The sequence below is a fragment of the Phyllobates terribilis genome, unplaced genomic scaffold, assembly GCF_046119375.1.
Source record: "Phyllobates terribilis strain yellow unplaced genomic scaffold, ASM4611937v1 Scaffold_11__3_contigs__length_659146591, whole genome shotgun sequence".
NCBI classification, from domain to species: Eukaryota; Metazoa; Chordata; class Amphibia; order Anura; family Dendrobatidae; genus Phyllobates; species Phyllobates terribilis.
The window spans coordinates 455,189,799-455,211,026 of record NW_027362771.1 but is presented as its reverse complement, the minus strand read 5'-3'; the positions used below and the strand labels follow the sequence as shown (position 1 = coordinate 455,211,026).

The following is a 21,228-nucleotide window of genomic DNA, read 5'->3' as shown; positions in this document are numbered from 1 at the left end:
TAAAAAAATTCCAGACTCTGGAAGACCTACCGCTTGAACTGTAAAGTACTTCTCCCTGTAGTCCGTTTTTGTGTTCAGATGGAGAGGCGCCCCTACTACAACCATTTTACAGCACCAAAGTTAGGATCCCCATTGACTTCTATGGGGTTGGGGTTCAGATTCAAGTTTGGGTACAGTTTGAAACCAACAAACTCGAATATCCACCCGAACATCTAATTTTAAAACAGTCTTGTTTACCTATGAGTGCCATGCAACCCTAGATGATCCAAATGGATAGACAGCAATGAGGTGGCGGGCCAGAATCATGTGGGAGAGTTAGTTGGCCCCTTTAGGGTCCCTGTAAGTGTGGAAATGACCTCAGCAAAGTATATCGAGTTTCTGACTGACCACTTTCTTTTATGATACAAAAGAAGAACCGTGCCATACGTAGTAATCATCTTCATGCATGACAATGCACCATCTCATGCTGCAAAAAATACCTCTAATTCAGGGGTGGGCAATTAATTTTCCAGAAGGGCCACATGAGAGACCGTGACTATTGTGGAGGGCCGAACCAATAGGCTGAAATGAACTCTGCTCAATATTAATACTAACATATTAAGTATAAAAACTTTATATTAATATTAATTGTATCACTTAATATTGAGCAGAATTAAGTATGCAGACATCCCCCTATATACCGTTTGAGCACACACACAGCCCCCTATATACCGTAAGAGCCTCCACACAGCCTCCCCATGTCCAGCAGGAGACCCCCATAGCCTCCTCATGTCCAGCAGTAGACCCCCGTAGCCTCCCCATGCCCAGCAGAAGACCCACATAGCCTCCCCATGTCCAGCAGGAGACCCCCATAGCCTCCCAATGTCCAACAGGAGACCCCCATAGCCTCCCCATGTCCAGCAGGAGACCCCCATAGCTTCCTCATGTCCTAAAACTGACCCCCATAGCCTCCCCATGTCCAGCAGGAGACCCCCATAGCCTCGCCATGTCTGGCAACTGACCCCCATAGCCTCCCCATGTCCTGCATATAATATTTATTCCATTCAGTCATATCTTAATTATATCAGTGTTTGGTAAAGTTGGTTTACAACTAATATATATATTGTTATAAGACTCATAAATGATAAATCAGCCTAATTAAACACTGCATACAGGCTTGAATTGAACCTTGGTCCCAACATAAAATCTGTACCAGGCCTAACCACTGCATGATAAGCTATGTGCTTTTTTAACTTTCATGTGGTAGATGGGCCATAGGGACAAAGTATGACTACTACTTCTGCACACATAGTTGAGAGCTATAAAATAGCAGCCCTATTGGTTGTCACTAGGATCATTCGTCTATAACTAAGAAATGGTTAAAATGAGTGTTTAGCTTTTACAGGTCCTATTTTATGGAGAAATGTTCTTTAATTTGGAACCTCATCCATGCATGATCCTACAAAAGTGTCGTATATGATATTTTTCTACTTACTTAGATTGAAACTAAAAAGCCTTTTGTGTTGCAGATGTGAATTAAATTGTTGGCTTGATTATATTATTATGCAATTTAAGCACAAAAATTTGCTAACTATAAAGTTATTTAATGCTATTTTATTGTTAACATCATGTCCTAGTATGACATTCAGTCCTGACAACCATCTAAAGTCTCGGGATGTCATTGCCATAAAAAGACAACACTTGGAATAAAGCCCAGGACTCCTCATTGTAGCAAATCAGCCAGTGGTCAATAATGGATTAGGATACATTGTGCTCAGGAAAAATGTATTAATAAAAAAAAGTCTGCTGTGATGTTCACTTCTTCAGTACAGGCAAGGACACGGGTCATTGTAGGCCACAAATAATGTTTTAGCATGAAAAAGAAAATGCATTTTGGAAATTTCCAATAAAGCTTAAAATAAAGAAGATTATAAGTGTAGAAGACTTAGAACCCTGTTGGTGCTTGCATTTTCCATTCCTCACAGTGTAACTTGTTCTCTTATATTATTTTTCGATTATAAAGGGTTGATATTGAATTTTACGATTGCTACTTCCAATAGGTGGCACTAAAGTTCATGTCTGAAGAGGCAATTTGCATATATAATTCCCAGAGGGGCCTATAAGTCTCCTTACCCTGGCATGACAGGTATGTCACTCTCCACAAAGAGAAACATTACCCCTTAGACCCCAGTCAGAGGACTCTCATACCGCCAAATCAAATCTCTTGTTTTGCACTGGAGGGGCAATACCCTGAAACACTATGTCGGCAAATTGAGTTCCTGGTTTGGCTTTTATCCTAAGTCATATGTCAAGGCTTGTTAAAGGATAAATATTGACTTTTAGGATTGCTACTTCCAATAGGTGGCACTAAAATTCAAGTCCTCCGCCTCTCTGAAAAGACAATTTGCATATTTGCAATTATAAAAGAACAATTTAATTAGTTAAATTTAGCCACAAAATATTGAATCCTTATTTCTATAATGTGTGCTGTCCTTCTCTTAGTTATTTGTACACTAAACTTTTCTGGTCTTTAGTTTTTGAGATGGAAAGTAGCTATCTGCCAGCTACTATTGTCAGCCATATGTGATGGGATTTCTGTCATTCAGTCACACAAAGGGACTTCACTCACACTTATGTCTCCCTGATAGCTATAGCTAATGTACCCACCCATGAAAATCACTGTTTAAAGACATATTTGATTGAATCTTGGAATAGAGCTTAACAATTTGAATATGTGTCAATGTTTAAATGACAAGAGCATTGTCTAATCAGAAGTCACAAACAGTAGTGATCTAGCACTAACATGCTTGAGTGCTCGGTACTCGAATCAAGCAGGTCGGACGCTCGGACAATCTCGACTCAAGTACAGAGCATAATGGAAGTCAATGGGAAACTCATTTTTCTGGAAGACCCTAACAGGAAGGCTGGGGGGGCAGGAAAATCCCTGAAATAGATGGAAACAGCGCTCAAATTAAATACGAACAGCATGGTTGCAGCTGGGAAAAATGTTGTCAGATTATTATTCCACTTTTACGGACTGAAAATAAAACATACAAAACCAAAGATAAAATAGATTTTACAGGAAAAAATGTTAGGGAAAAAAACGCCTCCTCCACTCCTTATGCTGCGTACCCACGATCAGTAATACTAGCATTCTGGACACAGCGTATTTTTGATGCGTCCAAAATTATGTGAGCACAGTGGATAGGATTGATAGAAATCTCATGCCCACTGTGCTTCTTTTGTTACACTGACTAAACTCACCTGTGGTGCGGGTTTCCGAGCTGCATCATGTCAATTTCACTTGTTCACCTGCTCAGTATTCTGTGCGGAATTTACTCATAGACTTGGTAGATGGCCTATGAATAGTGGTCACTTTACTGCTATTCACAGAAGACAGAAACATTGGAGAACGTGGACTATATCGAACCTGCGTGACAACATTTTGGGTAATAAATTAGTGAACGACGCAGAGTCTATTGTCTTTATTTCTGTCTTTCAGGTATCTATTTCTGGACTACTTCGGATTCGGTGGATTACTTCGTACCTGCATGGGATTTTTTTTTTTTTATAAATAGGTGAATGAACGATAGTGTGGGGGAGTTTTTATTCAAATAAAGTTTTTTCTGGAGTTGATGGCAGCTGTAATAAACCCCAACTACCATTACCCCAATTGCCACCGCATTAGGGCAATCGGGAAGAGCCGGGCACAGCGCCAGATTTGGCGCATCACATGTGATGCGCCAATTCTGGAGAGGCCGTGGACTTGTATTTTTAGGCTGGGAAGGGCCCAAAGACCATGGACCTTCCCAGCCTGATAATATAAGCCCACAGCTGTCTGCTTTACTTTTGCTGGTTATCAAAAATAGGGGAAAACCTACGACATTTTTTTTTAATTATTTATTTATTCAAGCCAGGCTAAAAACAGCTGCATAAACGAAATTACAATGCATGTGCTTTTTATAACTGTGGATTTATTGCATCTAATGCAAGTCTATGGGGAAATTCTGAAAAGAAGACTGAGCGTTCCCTCAAGAAAATTGATGTACAGCGGCTCGGAAACCCACACCGCAGATGAGTTTACGCAGCATCAAATAGAAGTATTTTGAAGGATTTATATCAATCCAATCCACTGTGCTTGTACAGTACAACATAGCGTTTTGGATGCAGGGAAAGTATGCTAGTATTACTGATTGTGGGCATGAAGCCTAATGCCAGTAGCCAACATGGCTATGGCATTACCGCGTATGGCAGGCAATCCATACTCGTTTATTGGTTTTCAAACAGACGCAAAACATACGGGCAAGGACTCGAGCATGGTGCTTGAGCACCCGCGATACTTGATCGAGTAACAAGCATACCTGAGTATCGAGCTGTGGCAAGCATGCTCACTCACCACTAGTCACAAATAGAGTATTTTGCTTTTAAGGGGGTTGACTTTTAATTTTCTTCAAATCTGTGGAAATATGTTTTACAATGATTTTCCAGTGACAAATGTATTGGAAATTATTGAAACTTACTAACACACCACCTAGTGATCACAAAATTGCTGGGATCGGAGTAGGAGGTGTATTCAGTGCTACCTAATTTGTATACACACATGCTTGTTTGGTGCTGTGTATACAGCGATCACAAAGGCAAAGATACTAATACACCATCTTTGTCTTCTCTATTGCAACTCCGACTGTATTTGACAGCAGACTCATTGCTCCCACAGCTGCACTCGTACAGTTGCTTACTCTACAGTAATTTTTTAGAATGTCTTTGCAGAGAGGCTCATTGCCAGAGGAAGTAAGAAAAATCCAAAAATATTCTTCAGTTACATAAACAATAAGAAATTAAAAAATTAGTATTAAGCCCCTTAAAAATAATCAGAATGAAATGGTGGAGGAGGATGAGAGAAAGGCCAATCTGCTAAACGCCTTCTGCTCTATAGTATTTACACAAGAAAAATGCAATGATAGATGACCTTGTCATTGGTATCATAAATTCTCAACTAAATGTCATCTGCTTAACCGAGCAGGAAATACATTGTTGCCTCAAAAACTCTAAAAGAGACAAACATACGGGTGGGGATGGCATACACCCCCGAGTACCGCAGAAATTTACTACAGTGATAAATGGACCATTATTTCTAATATTCACGGAATCCATAATAATAGGTCCTGTACCACAGAACTAGCATATAGCAAAAGTGGTGCCAATATCCAAAAAGCGACAAAATCTGAGCATGGAAATTATAGGTCGATAAATTTAACTTCTACGCAGGCAAAATCTTTGAGGCTTTTGTAAGAGATGCTATCCTGAAATATCTCAATAAGAATAGCCTCAAGACCCAAAATCAGCATTAGTTTATTATGGATCAGTCTTGTCAGACTATTCTGATCAGCTTCTATGAGGTGGTAAATTCCAGGCTGTATCAGGAAAACGCTGTGGGTGTTGTCTATCTGGACTTTTTAAAAATATTTGATATAGTGGCACATAAAATATTTGTACATAAAATGTGAATAATGGGACTAGTGGAAAATATGTCTAATTGGATTAACTACTGGCTCAATTATAGGAAACAAAGGGTAGTTATTAATGGAACACACTCTGATTGGGTCATAGTAAACAGTGGGGTGCCACAGCGGTCAGTATTGGGCCCTTTTCTTTTTAACAAATTTATTAATGACCTTGTAGAGGACATACAGAGTATAATTTCAATATTCGCAGATGATGCTAAACTCTGCAAAGTAATTAATACAGAGGAGGATTATTTAATGTTACAGGGGGATTTATGTAAACTGGAGGCTTGGATTGAGAAATGGTAATTGAGGTTAAAATATAGATAAATAGATATGTAGATATGTAAGATCATGCATTTGGACAGAAATAATAAAGTAAAGCTGTTACTGTCAAAAACTTTGGTGTAAGGGGGGAAAGCAAACTGAACTTTAGTGACCAGGCAGCTGCTGCCAAGGCAAATAAATTCATGAGATGCATTAAAAGAGGCATATATGCTCATTACATGCTCATTACAAGAACATAGTTTTTCCTCTATATACTGTAAGTCACTCGTGCAGCCACACTTAGCTGTAAAACTTAGTACTTAGTTGTACTTGATGGACTTATGTCTACCTTCAACCTTAAAAACTATGAAACTATGAATTAGCCGCTCAGCGGCTGCTGAATACTCACCTTATGAAGTTTTCAAAAAATGACGCCTTGTGTGCTATGGGGTGGGACGTGGGGACAGGGTCTTCTTCTCATTCTTCGGCTTCCCCTCCAGCTTCCTCTGCTTCTTGTGCAGATCACTGATTATTCAGTGACCTGCCTCCTTTTTAAAATTCTGCTGGCTCCTACTGGCCACGCGCTGCCCACACAATGATGGTGGCGGCACAGAATTTTAAAAAGGAGGCAGGTCACTGAATAATCAGTGATCTCCACAAGAAGCAGAGGATGCTGGAGGAGGGGGGGAGAGAATGCGAATAAGAATCCTGCCCCCAGGCCCCGCCCTGAAGCACACTGGAGCACAGAAGACGTAATTTCTGAAAACTTCATAAGGTGAGTATTCAGCAGCCACTGAGCAGATCCCTTCACATCAGGTATCATATTAATCATCATCACAGCGCCATTATAGCCATGCCTTTAGTTTATAAGGCTAAATTCTGCTGCCAGGTTCGCTTTAACACATATTAGTAAGTTTTATAAACTTCCATTTTCAGTATGTCTAAACAACTTTTTACATAATCAGACAACTCTTATAAAGTCTACCTAAAGTTCAGAGTTAATAGTGTTTTCCTGCTACATCAAATTTGTATATATTGTTGTAGTAGGAAAAGGTCTTGGAATAACAAAATTCCGGCTGTCTGAATAAAGCACCAGAGGGAACTTACTGCAGGAGGATTTTTACATCTCCTATGAAACTCAATAAAAAATCACTATTCAAGATTAAATATTGCAAGATATATTATTAAATAATCAGTAGTAGTACAGAATTTTTCATCTTTTTAGATAAATATTTTAAAGGTTCTTTTAAATATTTGCCTAGTGATTGAGTAATGTCTAAAAATATATCCAATATGTATATATATTTTTAAGTGTACCCCACATAAAAAATTGGGATCCAGAATTATTTAGACAGCTAAATATTTTCATAATTTAGCTTCTGAGCAAGAGTACAATGGATTTAAAATTAAAGGGGTTGTCTTGGACAACCCTTTCTCAATCACCATGTTTCCCACTTATAAAATAAGAAAACCTATACTCACCTCTTGTGTGGGTGCCGTTCCATCGGTGTCAGTGCCAGCTCACCCGTGGCTCACATGACATAGCGGCTGCTCTCTCATTTCCTTTGGATGTCTAGTTTGTCTGAAGGAGGGAAGATTAAAGAGGCTGCCGATTGGCTGCAGGAATTACGTGACATAATGTCACACAAGCCCTGGGAGAAGTGTTATTATTTTATAAGGGGGAAATATGGTGATTGAAAAGGGGTTGTCCAAGTAATGGACAACCCCTTTAAGTTATCGAGATGTGATTGAAGTGTTTAATTAAACTTTATGTCAGGTGGTTTTACAAAAATATAGATGGATTACTATATAAACCTTATGAAAATGTTGTCATTGTCGTATTACTTTGGGATGAAACTGTTATTATTTATTTTTACCTCTAGCTGTTGAGCCTCTGGGTTTTGTCAAAACCTGGAGACAGGTAGAGGTGTTATTGGACTAGTTAACTCTAACCCAATACAAATCTTTTTTCTTTCCTATCAAGAATAAATAGCTTGGATCAATGTCTCTCAACTCAAGCCTTGAAGTACCTCCAACAAGTTAGGCTTTCAGAATTTCCTTGGCATTGCTTACTGTAAGTGATGTAATTATTGTTAATGCCTCAAAAATTGCCATTAATGTTCTTCATACTGGATATTCCCAAACCATGACCCAATGGGGATACCTGTAAACAATAGTCATAAATTCACTAGAAGAGAATAGACAAGGTCTATTATTTTTTCAGTAGGGTTCGTAACTCAATGTCAACCAGCCTCAAGATGCTTGGCATGGAGGCTGGCAAAGCAGGCAACAAATTTTGATAAGAATATCATATTATATATATTTTTTAATATTCATTTGAGTAAGGGTACCCTGGCAGTGGGGAGACATATTTTAGAAGCTCTCAATGAGAAAATAAAGCACATGGAAATATCTATAGTTAAAAATATATTGAAAATATAAAATATTCCTCAGACTTTGGACCAGGAATATGTACATAGGGATCTATGTATTTTAACTCTATTTGAATAGCCAATGTACTGTTCTTTCCAGCATTCAGAGACATAAATTTTCATAAAGTTGATGAGTTTTATCTCTTCATAAATGTTCTAGTACAGATGGCTAAAGGCACTGCAGGATTTACTAGACTTTTCTTTTCATAACAAAAAATATTGCTTGAAGTGAGATTAAATAAATTTTAACAAAAATGTATGAAAGTGCTTGCTGTGCTATAACTTCAGAAAATGCTTCGCAACTGTGAACTAGCAGTGCAGAAGACTTATGGTCCAACATACTGTGATTACCATGGGACGTTCCCATAGTATAGTGCAGATGAAAACCATGATGTCCAAAAAAATCTAATTGGCTTCATAATGGAAGGCTATTATTTTTGTCTCCAGTATGTTTTTATATAACCTATTCAGCCAGGGTATGTGTATTTGGTTGTATGTGTGTGGAAGTCAGACATTTTATGTACTTGCTACAATTGGCTACAGTACAGAACAGAGAGTAGAGCTTAACATCCTGAGACTTACCAATCAAACGCAGAAGAAGAAACAGGACACCTAGTGCATATGACTTCAGTTCTGGACTCACTGCCCTGTAGAGAGAAAAGAACGGAGTCAGTGAATAAAGAAATGTATACAGTGGTATAACCTATTGAACATTACTGAAGAAAAGGATGTTTTATCAAGAAAGGTCACACATCATGAAGGCAGTGCAATCTGCCACAATACACAGAAGGAAGTTGACTGTAAAACTATACATAAAACTTTAATAGGAAGCAAATATGACTACATAGTATTGGAATATTAGGTTTGGTTATAAAAGAAATTAAAATTCACAGAATGCAAAACAGCGCTGTCATCAAAATGTTAGTGCATTTTATCAAAAGGGTAAATGCACATATTGTGCATTTGATGTGGATTTTCTGCAGGGTATCGGCTGCATTTCTGCATCATGTTTATAGAAAAATCCACATGTTACATGCCAAGTTTGATCAGGACTTTGTCATGCATTTTAGCTTTTGTATTGGAAAAAGTGCAATTCACAATGAATTCCGCACAAAGAATTGGCATGGTACAGAGAAGTTGAAGAATGATCACCTCCACTCCATGCATTCTTTATGGGACTGCCAGATAAAGTAGAGCATTGTCTTTGGTTTATTAGGATAGTGAGGGGTCACAACAATCAGATAGCAAATAACTTAAATACTTGGTACAAAGCCTTTAAGTCAAATTCATTTTAACTTGAATCTTTTGGTGCAAATAATCTGTCCTTTGGCACAGTGTTACCAAAGCATCATCTAGAGTTGCCATTAACCCCTTTGCCCCCGAGGGTGGTTTGCACGCTAATGACCAGGCCAATTTTTACAATTCTGACCACTGTCACTTTATGAGGTAATTACTCTGGAACGCTTCAACGGATCTCACTGATTCTGATTGTTTTTTCGTGACATATTGTACTTCATGATAGTGGTAAAATTTCTTCAACATCACTTGCATTTAATTGTGAAAAAATGGAAATTTGGCAAAAATTTTGAAAATTTTGAAATTTTCAAACTTTGAATTTCCATGCCCTTAAATCAGAGAGATATGTCACACAAAAAGTTAATAAATAACATTTCCCACATGTCTACTTTACATCAGCACAATTTTCGAACCAACATTTTTTTTGTTAGGGAGCTATAAGCGTTAAAAATTGACCAGCAATTTCTCATTTTTACAACAAAATTTACAAAACCATTTTTTTAGGGACCACATCACATTTGAAGTGACTTTGAGGGGCCTATATGACAGAAAATACCCAAAAGTGACAACATTCTAAAAACTGCACCCATCAAGGTGCTCAAAACCACATTCAAGAACTTTATTAACCCTTCAGGTGCTTCACAGGAATTTTTGGAATGTGGAAGAAAAAATGAACATTTATTTTTTTTCACAAAAATGTTACTTTAGACCCCAATTTTTTTATTTTCGAAAGGGTATCATTAAAAAATGAACCCAAAAATTTGTTGTGCAATTCCTCCTGAGCACGCTGATACCCCATATGTGGGGGAAAACCACTGGGCACACGGCAGGGTTTGGAAGGGAAGGAGCGCTATTTGACTTTTTGAATGTAAAATTTGCTTGAATAATTAGCGAACGCCATGTTGCGTTTGGGGAGCCCCTGATGTGCCTGAACAGCGGAAACCCCCCAAAAGTGACCCCATTTTGGAAACTAGACACCCCAGGGAACTTATCTAGATGTGTGGTGAGCATCCTGAACCCCCAGGTGCTTCACAGAAGTTTATAACATTGAGCCGTAAAAATAAAATTTTCACATTTTTCCAACAAAAATGTTTTTCAGCCCCCAATTTTGCATTTTCATAAGGGTAACAGGAGAAATTGCACCATGCAATTTGTTGTGCAATTTCTCCTGAGTAAGCAGGTATCCCATATGTGGGGAAAAACCACTGTTTGGGCACACGGCAGGGTTCGGTAGGGAAGGAGCGCCATTTGACTTTTTGAATGTAAAATTTGCTTGAATAATTAGCGGATGCCATGTTGCGTTTGGGGAGCCCCTGATGTGCCTAAACAGTGGAAGCCCCCCACAAGTTACCCCATTTTGGAAACTAGCCTCCCCAGGGAACTTATCTAGATGTGTGGTGAGCACCCTGAACCCCCAGGTGCTTCAAAGAAGTTTATAACATTGAGCCATAAAAATAAAATCTTCACATTTTTCCAACAAAAATGTTTTTCAGCCTCCAATTTTGCATTTTCATAAGGGTAACAGGAGAAATTGCACTGTGCAATTTGTTGTGCAATTTCTCCTGAGTAAGCCGATACCCCATATGTTGGAGAAAACAACTGTTTGGGCACACGGCAGGGTTCGGAAGGGAAGGAGCACCATTTGACTTTTTGAATGGAAAATTTTCTTGAATAATTAGCGGACGCCATGTTGCGTTTGGGGGGTCAAGAGTTCAGCAAAAAGATTTGCACAACCCTAGTCTAGGGGCCACGCTGGTAGTCTTTTGCACCAGAGCACTTCGACCCTCCTACTACTTGCAGCATCCCTTAAGCCCCCGTCTCACATAGTGAGATCGCTAGCGAGATCGCTGCTGTGATGCAACAGCGACCTCACCAGCGATGTCGCTATGTGTGACACTTTGCAGCGATCAGGCCCCTGCTGTGAGGTCGCTGATAGCTGCAAAGTGTCCTGGACCATTTTTTGGTTGTTGCCCTCCCGCTGGTCAGCACACATCGCTGTGTGTGACCAGCGGGAGCAGCGATCAGGCTGGTAACCATGATAAACATCGGGTTACTAGGGGCACACGCGCACCTAGTAACCCGTTGTTTATCATGGTTACCAGCCTGCTCCTGCTTCAGCAGGCTGGTAACCAGGAGCAGGACTTCATGGAAAGATTCTTTCCACAATGTCGCTGCTCCCCTGATCGTTGTTGAGCCTGCCTGTTTGACAGCTCACCAGCGACCACATAGCGACGCAGCAACGATCCCTGACAGGTCGTATCGTTGTCGGGATCGTTGCAGCGTCGCTTAGTGTGACGGGGCCTTTACACTTCTTCTGATTAGCAGGCCCTGTGACACACACAACATGACAATGGGAGAATGTAATCATAACAGGCAATGGGGATACAGCGGGTTGGAAGTTCGTAGCGCTCTGGTTCTGGTCTTAAGAGTGACAACTTATCCCCTTGAGAAGAAAAGGATCAACAGTTGAAATCCTACCATCCAATTCTTATTCCTCCCAACATCTGCAGTTGAGGTAGAGCACCCATTAACATTAGATTGTCAGCCAGTCATGTTGAACATGATGGTGGTTTCATTTGATATGGATCTAATATGTTTAGCCAGATTTAGACCTGGCTGCCTTGAAAAATTGTAGCCATCTTGAAAACTTTCAGATTCTAGTACAACTAACCCCATTTAACCAACCTTTTTTCTCCATACAATTTTACTTGTATACATTATTCTATATAAAAACAGAAAAGGATGTCTACTCTTGCCATATTCGCCAATTTAGATCGGTTGGTCAATTACTGGTTGATAATCTGGTAGACTGTTCCTGAAGCTTTCATAGATGAACTTCTTCCTCATTGTGTTATTGATTTACTGTCTGCAAGTAAATGTTTTTTTTAACTATTATATATGATGGTAGAGAATGTGACATTGCTTCTTAATCAACGATTCATAGAATGAAGAAACTTCCGAAGTAGTTAAAGTTCTTAGACTACAAACTCCAATTACCACCTATCTGCAGGAAGCATGTTCCCTCATAGTCCCAGGTAGAGAGACCTCAGACATCATACATTTTTTACCTATTCTATGGACAGGTAATACATAGTGATGAGCGAACGTGCTCGTCACTGCTCGGTACTCACCCGAGCATCACTGTGCTCGACAAGCTTGGCGAGTATTTCCGGGTTGCTCAAACAGGAACTCGGGTCCCCTCCCTGCATGTTTGGCACTCTTTAGAGAGCCAATGAACATGCAGAGATGGTCTACCATGCACTGTAATGCCGTAGCCATCTTTGTTGTGGGCATTACAGTGACTGGACGGCCACACAACATCATTAGGTCTATATAAGACCTGGCGAAGCTATGCTCGTCACAGTCTACCCCAGAATCAGGCAGAGTAGGGAGAGCTGCTGCTGCGTCAGGGAGAGATTTGCCTGTTTATAGTTAGTATAGGTATTCCACAACATATATCTATATCCATCTGAACTAACAGTCCTTCTGAGGACTAATCCAGCTGCATATATTCAGTGGTGATAGCAGGAGTTAGGCAGGCAGGCAGGGTATGTGGCAGACTGCAGTGCATGATACAGCACAAGAGGGTCCATTGAACGTCCTGTTAGTATACACTGTGTGCAGAATTATTAGGCAAATGAGTATTTTGATCACATGATACTTTTTATACATGTTGTCCTACTCAAAGCTGCATAGACTTGAGAGCCAACTATCAATTAAGTAAATCTGGTGATGTGCATCTCTGTAATGATGAGGGGTGTTGACTGATGACATCAAGATCCTATATAAGGTGTGCTTAATTATTAGGCAACTTCCTTTCCTTAGGCAAAATGGGTCAGAAGAGAGATTTGACGGGCTCTGAAAAGTCCAAAATTGTGAGATGTCTTGCAGAGGGATGCAGCAGTCTTGAAATTTCCAAACTTTTGAAGCGTGATCACCGAACAATCAAGCGTTTCATGGCAAATAGCCAACAGGGTCGCAAAAAGCGTATTGGCCAAAAAAGGCGCAAAATAACTGCCCATGAATTGAGGAAAATCAAGCGTAAAGCTGCCAAGATGCCATTCGCCACCAGCTTTGCCATATTTCAGAGCTGCAACGTTACTGGAGTATCAAAAAGCACAAAGTGTGCAATACTCAGGGACATGGCCAAGGTAAGGAAGGCTGAAAAACGACCACCTTTGAACAAGAAACATAAGATAAAATGTCAAGAATGGGCCAAGAAATATCTTAAGACTGATTTTTCAAAGGTTTTATGGACTGATGAAATGAGAGTAACTCTTGGTGGGCCAGGTGGATGGGCCACAGGCTGGATCAGTAAAGGGCAGAGAGCTCCACTTCGACTCAGACGCCAGCAAGGTGGAGGTGGGGTACTGGTATGGGCTGGTATCATCAAAGATGAACTTGTGGGACATTTTCAGGTTGAAGATGGAGTGAAGCTCAACTCCCAGACCTACTGCCAGTTTCTGGAAGACAACTTCTTCAAGCAGTGGTACAGGAAGAAGTCAGTATCATTCAAGAAAAACATGATTTTCATGCAGGACAATGCTCCATCACATGCATCCAACTACTCCACAGCGTGGCTGGCCAGTAAATGTCTAAAAGAAGAAAAAATAATGACATGGCCCCCTTGTTCACCTGATCTGAACCCCATAGAGAACCTGTGGTCCATCATAAAATGTGAGATCTACAGGGAGGGAAAACAGTACACCTCTTAGAACAGTGTCTGGGAGGCTGTGGTGGCAGCTGCACGCAATGTTGATCAAAAACAGATCAAGCAACTGACAGAATCTATGGATGGAAGGCTGTTGAGTGTCATCATAAAGAAAGGTGGCTATATTGATCACTAATTTTTTTGGTTTTTGTTTTTGCATGTCAGAAATGTTTATTTCTAAATTTTGTGCACTGATATTGGTTTACCTGGTGAAAATAAACAAGTGAGATGGGATTATATTTGGTTTTTATTAAGTTGCCTAATAATTCTGCACAGTAATAGTTACCTGCACAAACAGATATCCTCCTAAGATAGCCAAATCTAAAAAAAACCCACTCCAACTTCCAAAAATATTAAGCTTCGATATTTATGAGTCTTTTGTGTTGATTGAGAACATAATTGTTAATCAATAATAAAAATAATCCTCTAAAATACAACTTGCCTAATAATTCTGCACACAGTGTAGGTATTCCACAACATATATATATATATATATATATATATATATATCCATCTGAACTAACAGTCCTTCTGAGGACTAATCCAGCTGCATATAATCAGTGCTAGGCAGGCAGGCAGTGTATGTGGCAGACTGCAGTGTATGATACAGCACAAGAGGGTCCATTGAGCGTCCTGTCTGCTGCTGCTGTAATAATTACAGATATTTCTAGACATAGCCCCAGATATCAGGGGCCAGGGCAAATTTTTTATTGATCTTAATCCTGGTTATTTGCTTAAAAAGCAATCCATAGTAGACCATTTTTCTGCTCCATTTGCTTGTTCTCACTGCAGAATAAAGCCAGATCTGTTCCATATTTCAGCGATAAAAATACAGAAATTTGAACTGAACGTGGAAAATATTGGCCTCCTTTTCCATTTTATTGCAGTGTGTCAGTCAAGCTATTCACACTAGGTCTCTGTATAGAATAATATTAGTACAGTAAATTACAGGCCTGTTATTTAAAACCGTGGTTCTCTGTCAGACATATCACCTACAGGACTGTTCAAAAATCATACATTTCTTCCATTTTCATTCCATTGCAGTGTGTCTGTGAAGCTATTCACACCAGGGCTCTGTGTAGTATAATATTAGTAAATTACAGGCCTGTTATTTAAAACCGTGATTCTCTGTCAGACATATCACCTACAGAACTGTTCAAAAACCATACATTTCTTCCATTTTCATTCCGTTGCAGTGTGTCTGTGAAGCTATTCACACTAGGGCTCCGTGTAGAATAATATTAGTAAATTACGGGCCTGCTATTTAAAACTGTGGTTCTCTGCCAGACATATCACCTTTAAGACTGTTCAAAAATCATACCTCTCTTCCATTTTCATTCTGTTGTAGTGTGTCAGTGAAGCTATTCAAACTAGGTTTCTGTGTAGAATAATATTAGTAAATTACAGGCCTGCTATTTAAAATCGTGGTTCTCTGTCAGACGTAACACATATAACTGCGTTCCAAAATCAGCCATTTTTCGTGAATGTGGAAAATATTGTCCTCTATTTAAAATGGGCAAGGTGCGTGGCAAGGGACGGGAAAATGGACGTGATTGTGATGGTGCATGCAGAGCCCGAGGATGTGGCCGTGGGCAAGGTGAAATTGTGCCACAACAAACACCCACATCTTTTCGCTCGACCTTCCTGTCCCAATTACTAGGGAACTGCAGAACACCACTATTGAACACAGAGCAGTGTCAAAAGGTTGTTGGTTGGATAGCAGTAGCAGATAATGCTTCCAGTCACTTTGCCACCACCACCTCAACCCTGTCTTCCACACGGTTAAGTCTCAGTAGCCGTGAGTCTGGACCGTATAATCCTCACCCTGTTCCTCCTTCCTCCCACCATGCCGAATGCCCAGAAGCAACTGATCCCACACTTTTCCATTTGTAGATTCGGGCCTCTCGCCCGGCCAGCTTCAAGCGAGTCAAGAGGAGAACGCGTGTAGCGATGCCCAAATATTGGAGCAGCTCACGAAGGCATCGGTGGTAAAGTGCAATTACTGTCGCAAGAGGTGGATGATGATGATGAGACACAATTGCTGGAAAGTCAGGAGGAGGATCAGAGTGCGGAAGTGGAAGACGAGGTGGTGGATGATATAGTAACTGACCCAACCTGGCAGAGGGACATACAGAGCGAGGACAGCAGCACACAGGGGGAAGGAGATGTAGCACCACAACAGGCATGAAGAAGCAGTGTGGTGGAAGCAGACACAAGGTGGGAAAGCATTCCTCGTAACACCAACACAACTGTTAGGTCTCCCCGAATCTGGTTATTTTTCAAAGACTCTACAGATAACCCCAAAAAGGCCAATTGCACCACCTGCCAGGCCAACATCAGCAGGGATAGCAAAACTAGCAGCCTGACCACCACCAGCATGATCAGGCACATGGCAGCAAAGCACCCGACTAAGTGGGCCGAATCCCAGCGTCGAGCAACAGTATCTGCAGGTGTCACCACTGCTTCTTCCACTGTTGTGCGTGCATGCCAATCTCCTGTCCATGGCGCTTGCGAAGATGTCTCCCACCCTGCACCTGTCATAGCACACTCTCAAGTAGCACCATCAGCAAGCACATCCACGTCCTTGTCCCAGCGCAGCGTTCAGTTGTCCCTACCCCAGTCCTTGGAACGCAAGAGCAAATACGCAGCCAAATCCCCACAGGCCACATTACTAAATTCACACATTTCGCAAATGTTTAAGCCTTTTAGGCTCGTGGAGACGGAAGCTTTCGGCAACCTGATGGCGGCGGCCATACCTCGGTACTCAGTCTCCAGCCGCCACTATTTCTCCCGTTGTGCCATCCCCGCATTACAGAAGGACGTGTCCCACAATATTAGACGAGCCCTCAACAACGCAGTTACTGGGAAAGTCCACCTAACCACGGACACGTGGACAAGTGCTTGTGGGCAGGGACGGTACATCTCTCTGACGGCACATCGGGTTAATATAGTGGAAGCCAGGACCCAGTCGGACCTTGGGACGGAACACGTCCTCCCGATGCCGAGGATTGTGGGCCCTGGGTCAATCAGGGTTGCCCCCACATTCTACAGCTCCTGCACATTCTCTTCCTATTTAGCATCCATCTCCGAAATTACCACATCAGTTGCAAGCTGGAAGCACTGCCCCTGCCAAGCGGCAACAGCCAGGCATGGTCGTGTGTGACAATGGGCGGAACCTGGTGACGGAGAAATGACAGCTGGAGTAGATACGGTTTCCCTCTATGCCAGTCCTTTCACTGAGCTAAATAATATGGCTGTGGTGAAATACAACTCCCACTGAGATGCAGTTTCAGAATGAAAAACACTGGGCCCACCAGAGGATTTGATTACGAGGGCTCACCTTTCTTTCCCGCTCAAGAGCACCATAGATTACTGGAAATATTCCAGGCTGGTAGGAGGCAAGCAGATTCCCACAGAAAAGTACCAGCAGTAATGTTCAGGGACCTGTGCTTGTGGAAGGCGGAGATGATACCGGGAAAAATAGTGGCGGCTGGAGATCGAGTATGGACACCCGGCCGCCGCCGCCATGAGGACAGCTTCCGCCAAGAGGACAGCATCAGTCTCCACGAGCCTAAAAGGCCACATTTCAAGTGCAAGCAGCTGCCCAGAAATCTAGCAGTTTACTATTGCTGCCTGTGAGTGGGTGGGTGGCTGGTTGCATACTTGTGCTTGCATGCCAAGGAATGGGGTAGGGTCAACTGAACGCTGCACTGGGACAAGGACGTGGACGGTGATTGTTGCAAGTCTGCAACAACAGGTGCATGGAGGGAGGCATCTTCGCATGCGCCAAGGATCACTTATGATGGGTACACTTTTAGGCAGTGACCTGGGAGTCAGAGATGCTTCCAGGGGTCCTCCCCGTGCTGTTCCAATGACATTTCAGCAATGTATGCATGTGTCTGATGACGTGTCACACATCACATGGCTAGATAAGGTTGTAAAATTTTAAAAAGACATTTACTAGTGAATGCATTTGTCTTGGTTGAAAGCAATGCAAAAGTGCAAAAACGCATCAAAAACGCTATATGTGAACATAGCCCAAGGTGTGGAGGAGCATTTTTGTTTTTGGTTATTTATTTTGCCTTACATACAAGTCATTACCCTGGAAAGGATGTTCCTTAACATATTTCCCAGGAAAATCCACTTTGGTTTCGTTTTTGCATGTTTTATTGTGAGTCCGTAAAAGTGGCGTAATACCCCTGACAACATTGTTGACAGAAGTGACCTGGGCATCAGAAATGCTTCCAGGGGTCTTCCCCATGCTGATCCCATGTCATTTGAGCATTGTTCCTATCGATTTGGGCAATTTTTAGGCCTTCAGCAGACTGCAGGGGGAAGCCGCCGGAAAAATGCTTGAGTTTCCCATAGACTTACATTGGGCTCATTACTCGGACCGATCACTCGAGCATTCCAATTTGCTCGACTCGAACAATGAGTACCTGAGCATTTTAGTGCTCGCTCATCACTAGTAATACAATCTGTATTTGGTTCAACTTATTGAAGCCCTATTGCTTTTGTAGGGTAAGTTCCCCTGCTGCAAAAACACAGCAAATTTTTTCGCTGCGAATTAGCTTGTCGAAAATGTACTGCGTTTTGCACTGTCAACATGGTGCTTGAGATCCACAGCAGGTCAATTTATGCTGTGGATGTAGGTATCAGTTTCCCCATTTCTAATGCAAAGAGTAAAATGTGTGGATCACCTGCACCTGCACATGCATTACAATGATATCAACAGTGGTAAATGCAACTGTGGATATTACTGTGGATTCTTACATGGGACGTAGCAACATGGAAACATACAATCCCAGTTTTTATCTGCATAGCAGCACTCATGTTCTTAAAGGTAATCTGTCATCATTGTTTTTGGTTACTTCATCTGGGGGCAGCATGATTTGGAGGGAAAGGGCTGTGAATAGCCTTTAATTCAAAATCTTCAACCAAAATGAAATTCAATAAGTCCATTTTAAAAACTCAATTTTTATCATTGGTGTTCCGAGAAATTCACAGTTTACTTCATGTAAGTTATATCTATCGCCTATTTGTCTTTCTACATAATAAAAGGGCCTAAAACAGGTGAACAATAATCTGGAGCAGAAGAACATTGATTATTATCACCATTCTTTAATTAATGGACCCCCCAGTGACACTTTGCTGCCAATCAGGGTGGTACTGTAACCTCTTCAAAAATCATTACTTAGATTTTAAAAGCGACCGCTGCACAACTCAGAGATAATTATATCTGGAGCCGCATAATAAGTTTTGGAATTTAGCAGCATTGTTAACACTAGCTAATGGTGTTATTGGGAAATAAAATGAGTCATTATCTTTGGGAACTGGATGTTTTTTTGTTACTTCACAAATAAGCCACTTTGGTGTTTAATTGTTTTAGGACCTAATACTGTAATAATAAAAGTCTCCATATTATTTTTCATATTTCATGGGTTTAAAAGAGGAAATATAAAGTTGAAGAGATTATCCACAATTAGAATCAGCATTGTGGATTAGATTTTATACAATGTTTGGACGATGCTTTTGCGATGTGTTGTGTTTTTTTTGCCAGCAAATTTAGAAAGAAGACACATCTCAAACATCTCGTATGTAACTGACTGATGTTGCGTGCGGATATGGAATAAGCAGCATGTCATTTTACCACCCTTCAAAAGACAAACTTTTGCCTTTAAAACATCATGAAAACATAAATTCTTCAAGTTACTTTCGCACAAAGTTTTGGAAAGATCAGCTGGAAGGTTGTTCTAAACATGTTAAAGAACTAACCACAGATCTTCTGCAACTTGCACAACTCCTTGCTGATGTTGAGATTAGGGTTCTGCAGGGCCAGATTATCACTTCCAGGACTCATTGTTCTTCTTTACACTAAATATGGTTCTTAATGACACTGGCTGCATATTTTGGGGTCATTATACGGCAGCCGAATGATTTGGAGCGAATCGGACGTCTCCTTGATGGTATTTATCTGCCTGCCTCTTTCAGCATTGAAGGCACCATTAATCCAGACCAATCCCCAACTCCATATGCTGAAATGCTGTCCCAAATGTGCAATGAACCTCCTCCATGCATCATTGTTACCTGCAGACATTCATTATTGTACCACTATCATGCCCTTTTGTGAACAAACTGCCTTCTGTTACAGCCAAATATTTAAATTTTTCACTTATCAGTCAAGAGCACTTGCTGTCATTTTTCTGCATCTCAGATATTTTGTTTTTGTACATAGCTGAGTCACAGTTTATTTTTATTACAATTTTATTACAATTCTTCCAAGAAGAGCACTTCTAGTTAGACTCCTCCAATCAGTAGATGGGTGTAGCTGGGTCCAATTGGGTGCTGCCACTGCTGAGCTGATGGCACTGCTTGATATCTTCCAATTTCAAAGAGAAGTAAGCTTAACACATCTTTCATCTGCTGCACTAAGTTTCCTGGCCAATACTGCATCTATGGTCATCAACATTGACTATTTCTTGGTGATTTTTTAAAAGAGTTTGAACAGTTCATCTTGAAACATCAGTTTGCTTTGAAATCTTTGCCCGGGAAAGACCTTGCTGATGCAGTATAACTACCCTGTGTCTTGTTGATGTGCTTAGTCTTGCCTTGGTGTATGTCCTCTGACATGAAACAGTATTTCCCAATCTCACCTCTGTAGCCAGGTTTGGCTGTTCCTCACCCACTTTTAAGCCTCTGTTTCAGTCAATGACTGTGTTTCAAGCAACAGATGAAAACAATTATTACAATCACCTGTTTTGTATAATTGTTTACTCATACACCTGTCTATAATCCTACAAAATCTCTAACTATGTGCAAGTGTGCCTAGAAGAATTGATGCTGCTTTGAAGATACGGGGGATCACAATCAATATTGGTTTGATTTAGATTTCTCTTTTTGTTCATTCACTTTGCACTTTGTTAATTGATAAAACTAAACTATTCACACTTCTATTTTTAAAGCAATCTTACATTGCAGCATTTTTCCCAACTTCCTAAAACTTTTCCATTATACTGTACGAGTTCTATCCATGTTTTTA

The 21,228-nt window shown here is 40.8% G+C and overlaps 1 protein-coding gene across 2 annotated transcripts in view; it reads right to left on the bottom strand.

Annotated features, from left to right (window-relative positions):
- SLCO3A1 (solute carrier organic anion transporter family member 3A1) overlaps positions 1-21,228 on the bottom strand; it is a 493,783-nt gene that overhangs the window by 28,146 nt on the left and 444,409 nt on the right. The window contains exons 9-10 of one of the 2 annotated variants that reach the window (XM_073653298.1): positions 8,765-8,829; positions 7,824-7,914 (exon numbers count right to left, since the gene is read on the bottom strand). In XM_073653298.1, the coding sequence (XP_073509399.1) occupies positions 7,865-7,914; positions 8,765-8,829 (115 nt within the window). In that variant the 3' untranslated portion in view covers positions 7,824-7,864. The remainder of the gene's footprint in view (positions 1-7,823; positions 7,915-8,764; positions 8,830-21,228) is intronic. The other variant, XM_073653297.1, reaches the window with a different exon arrangement.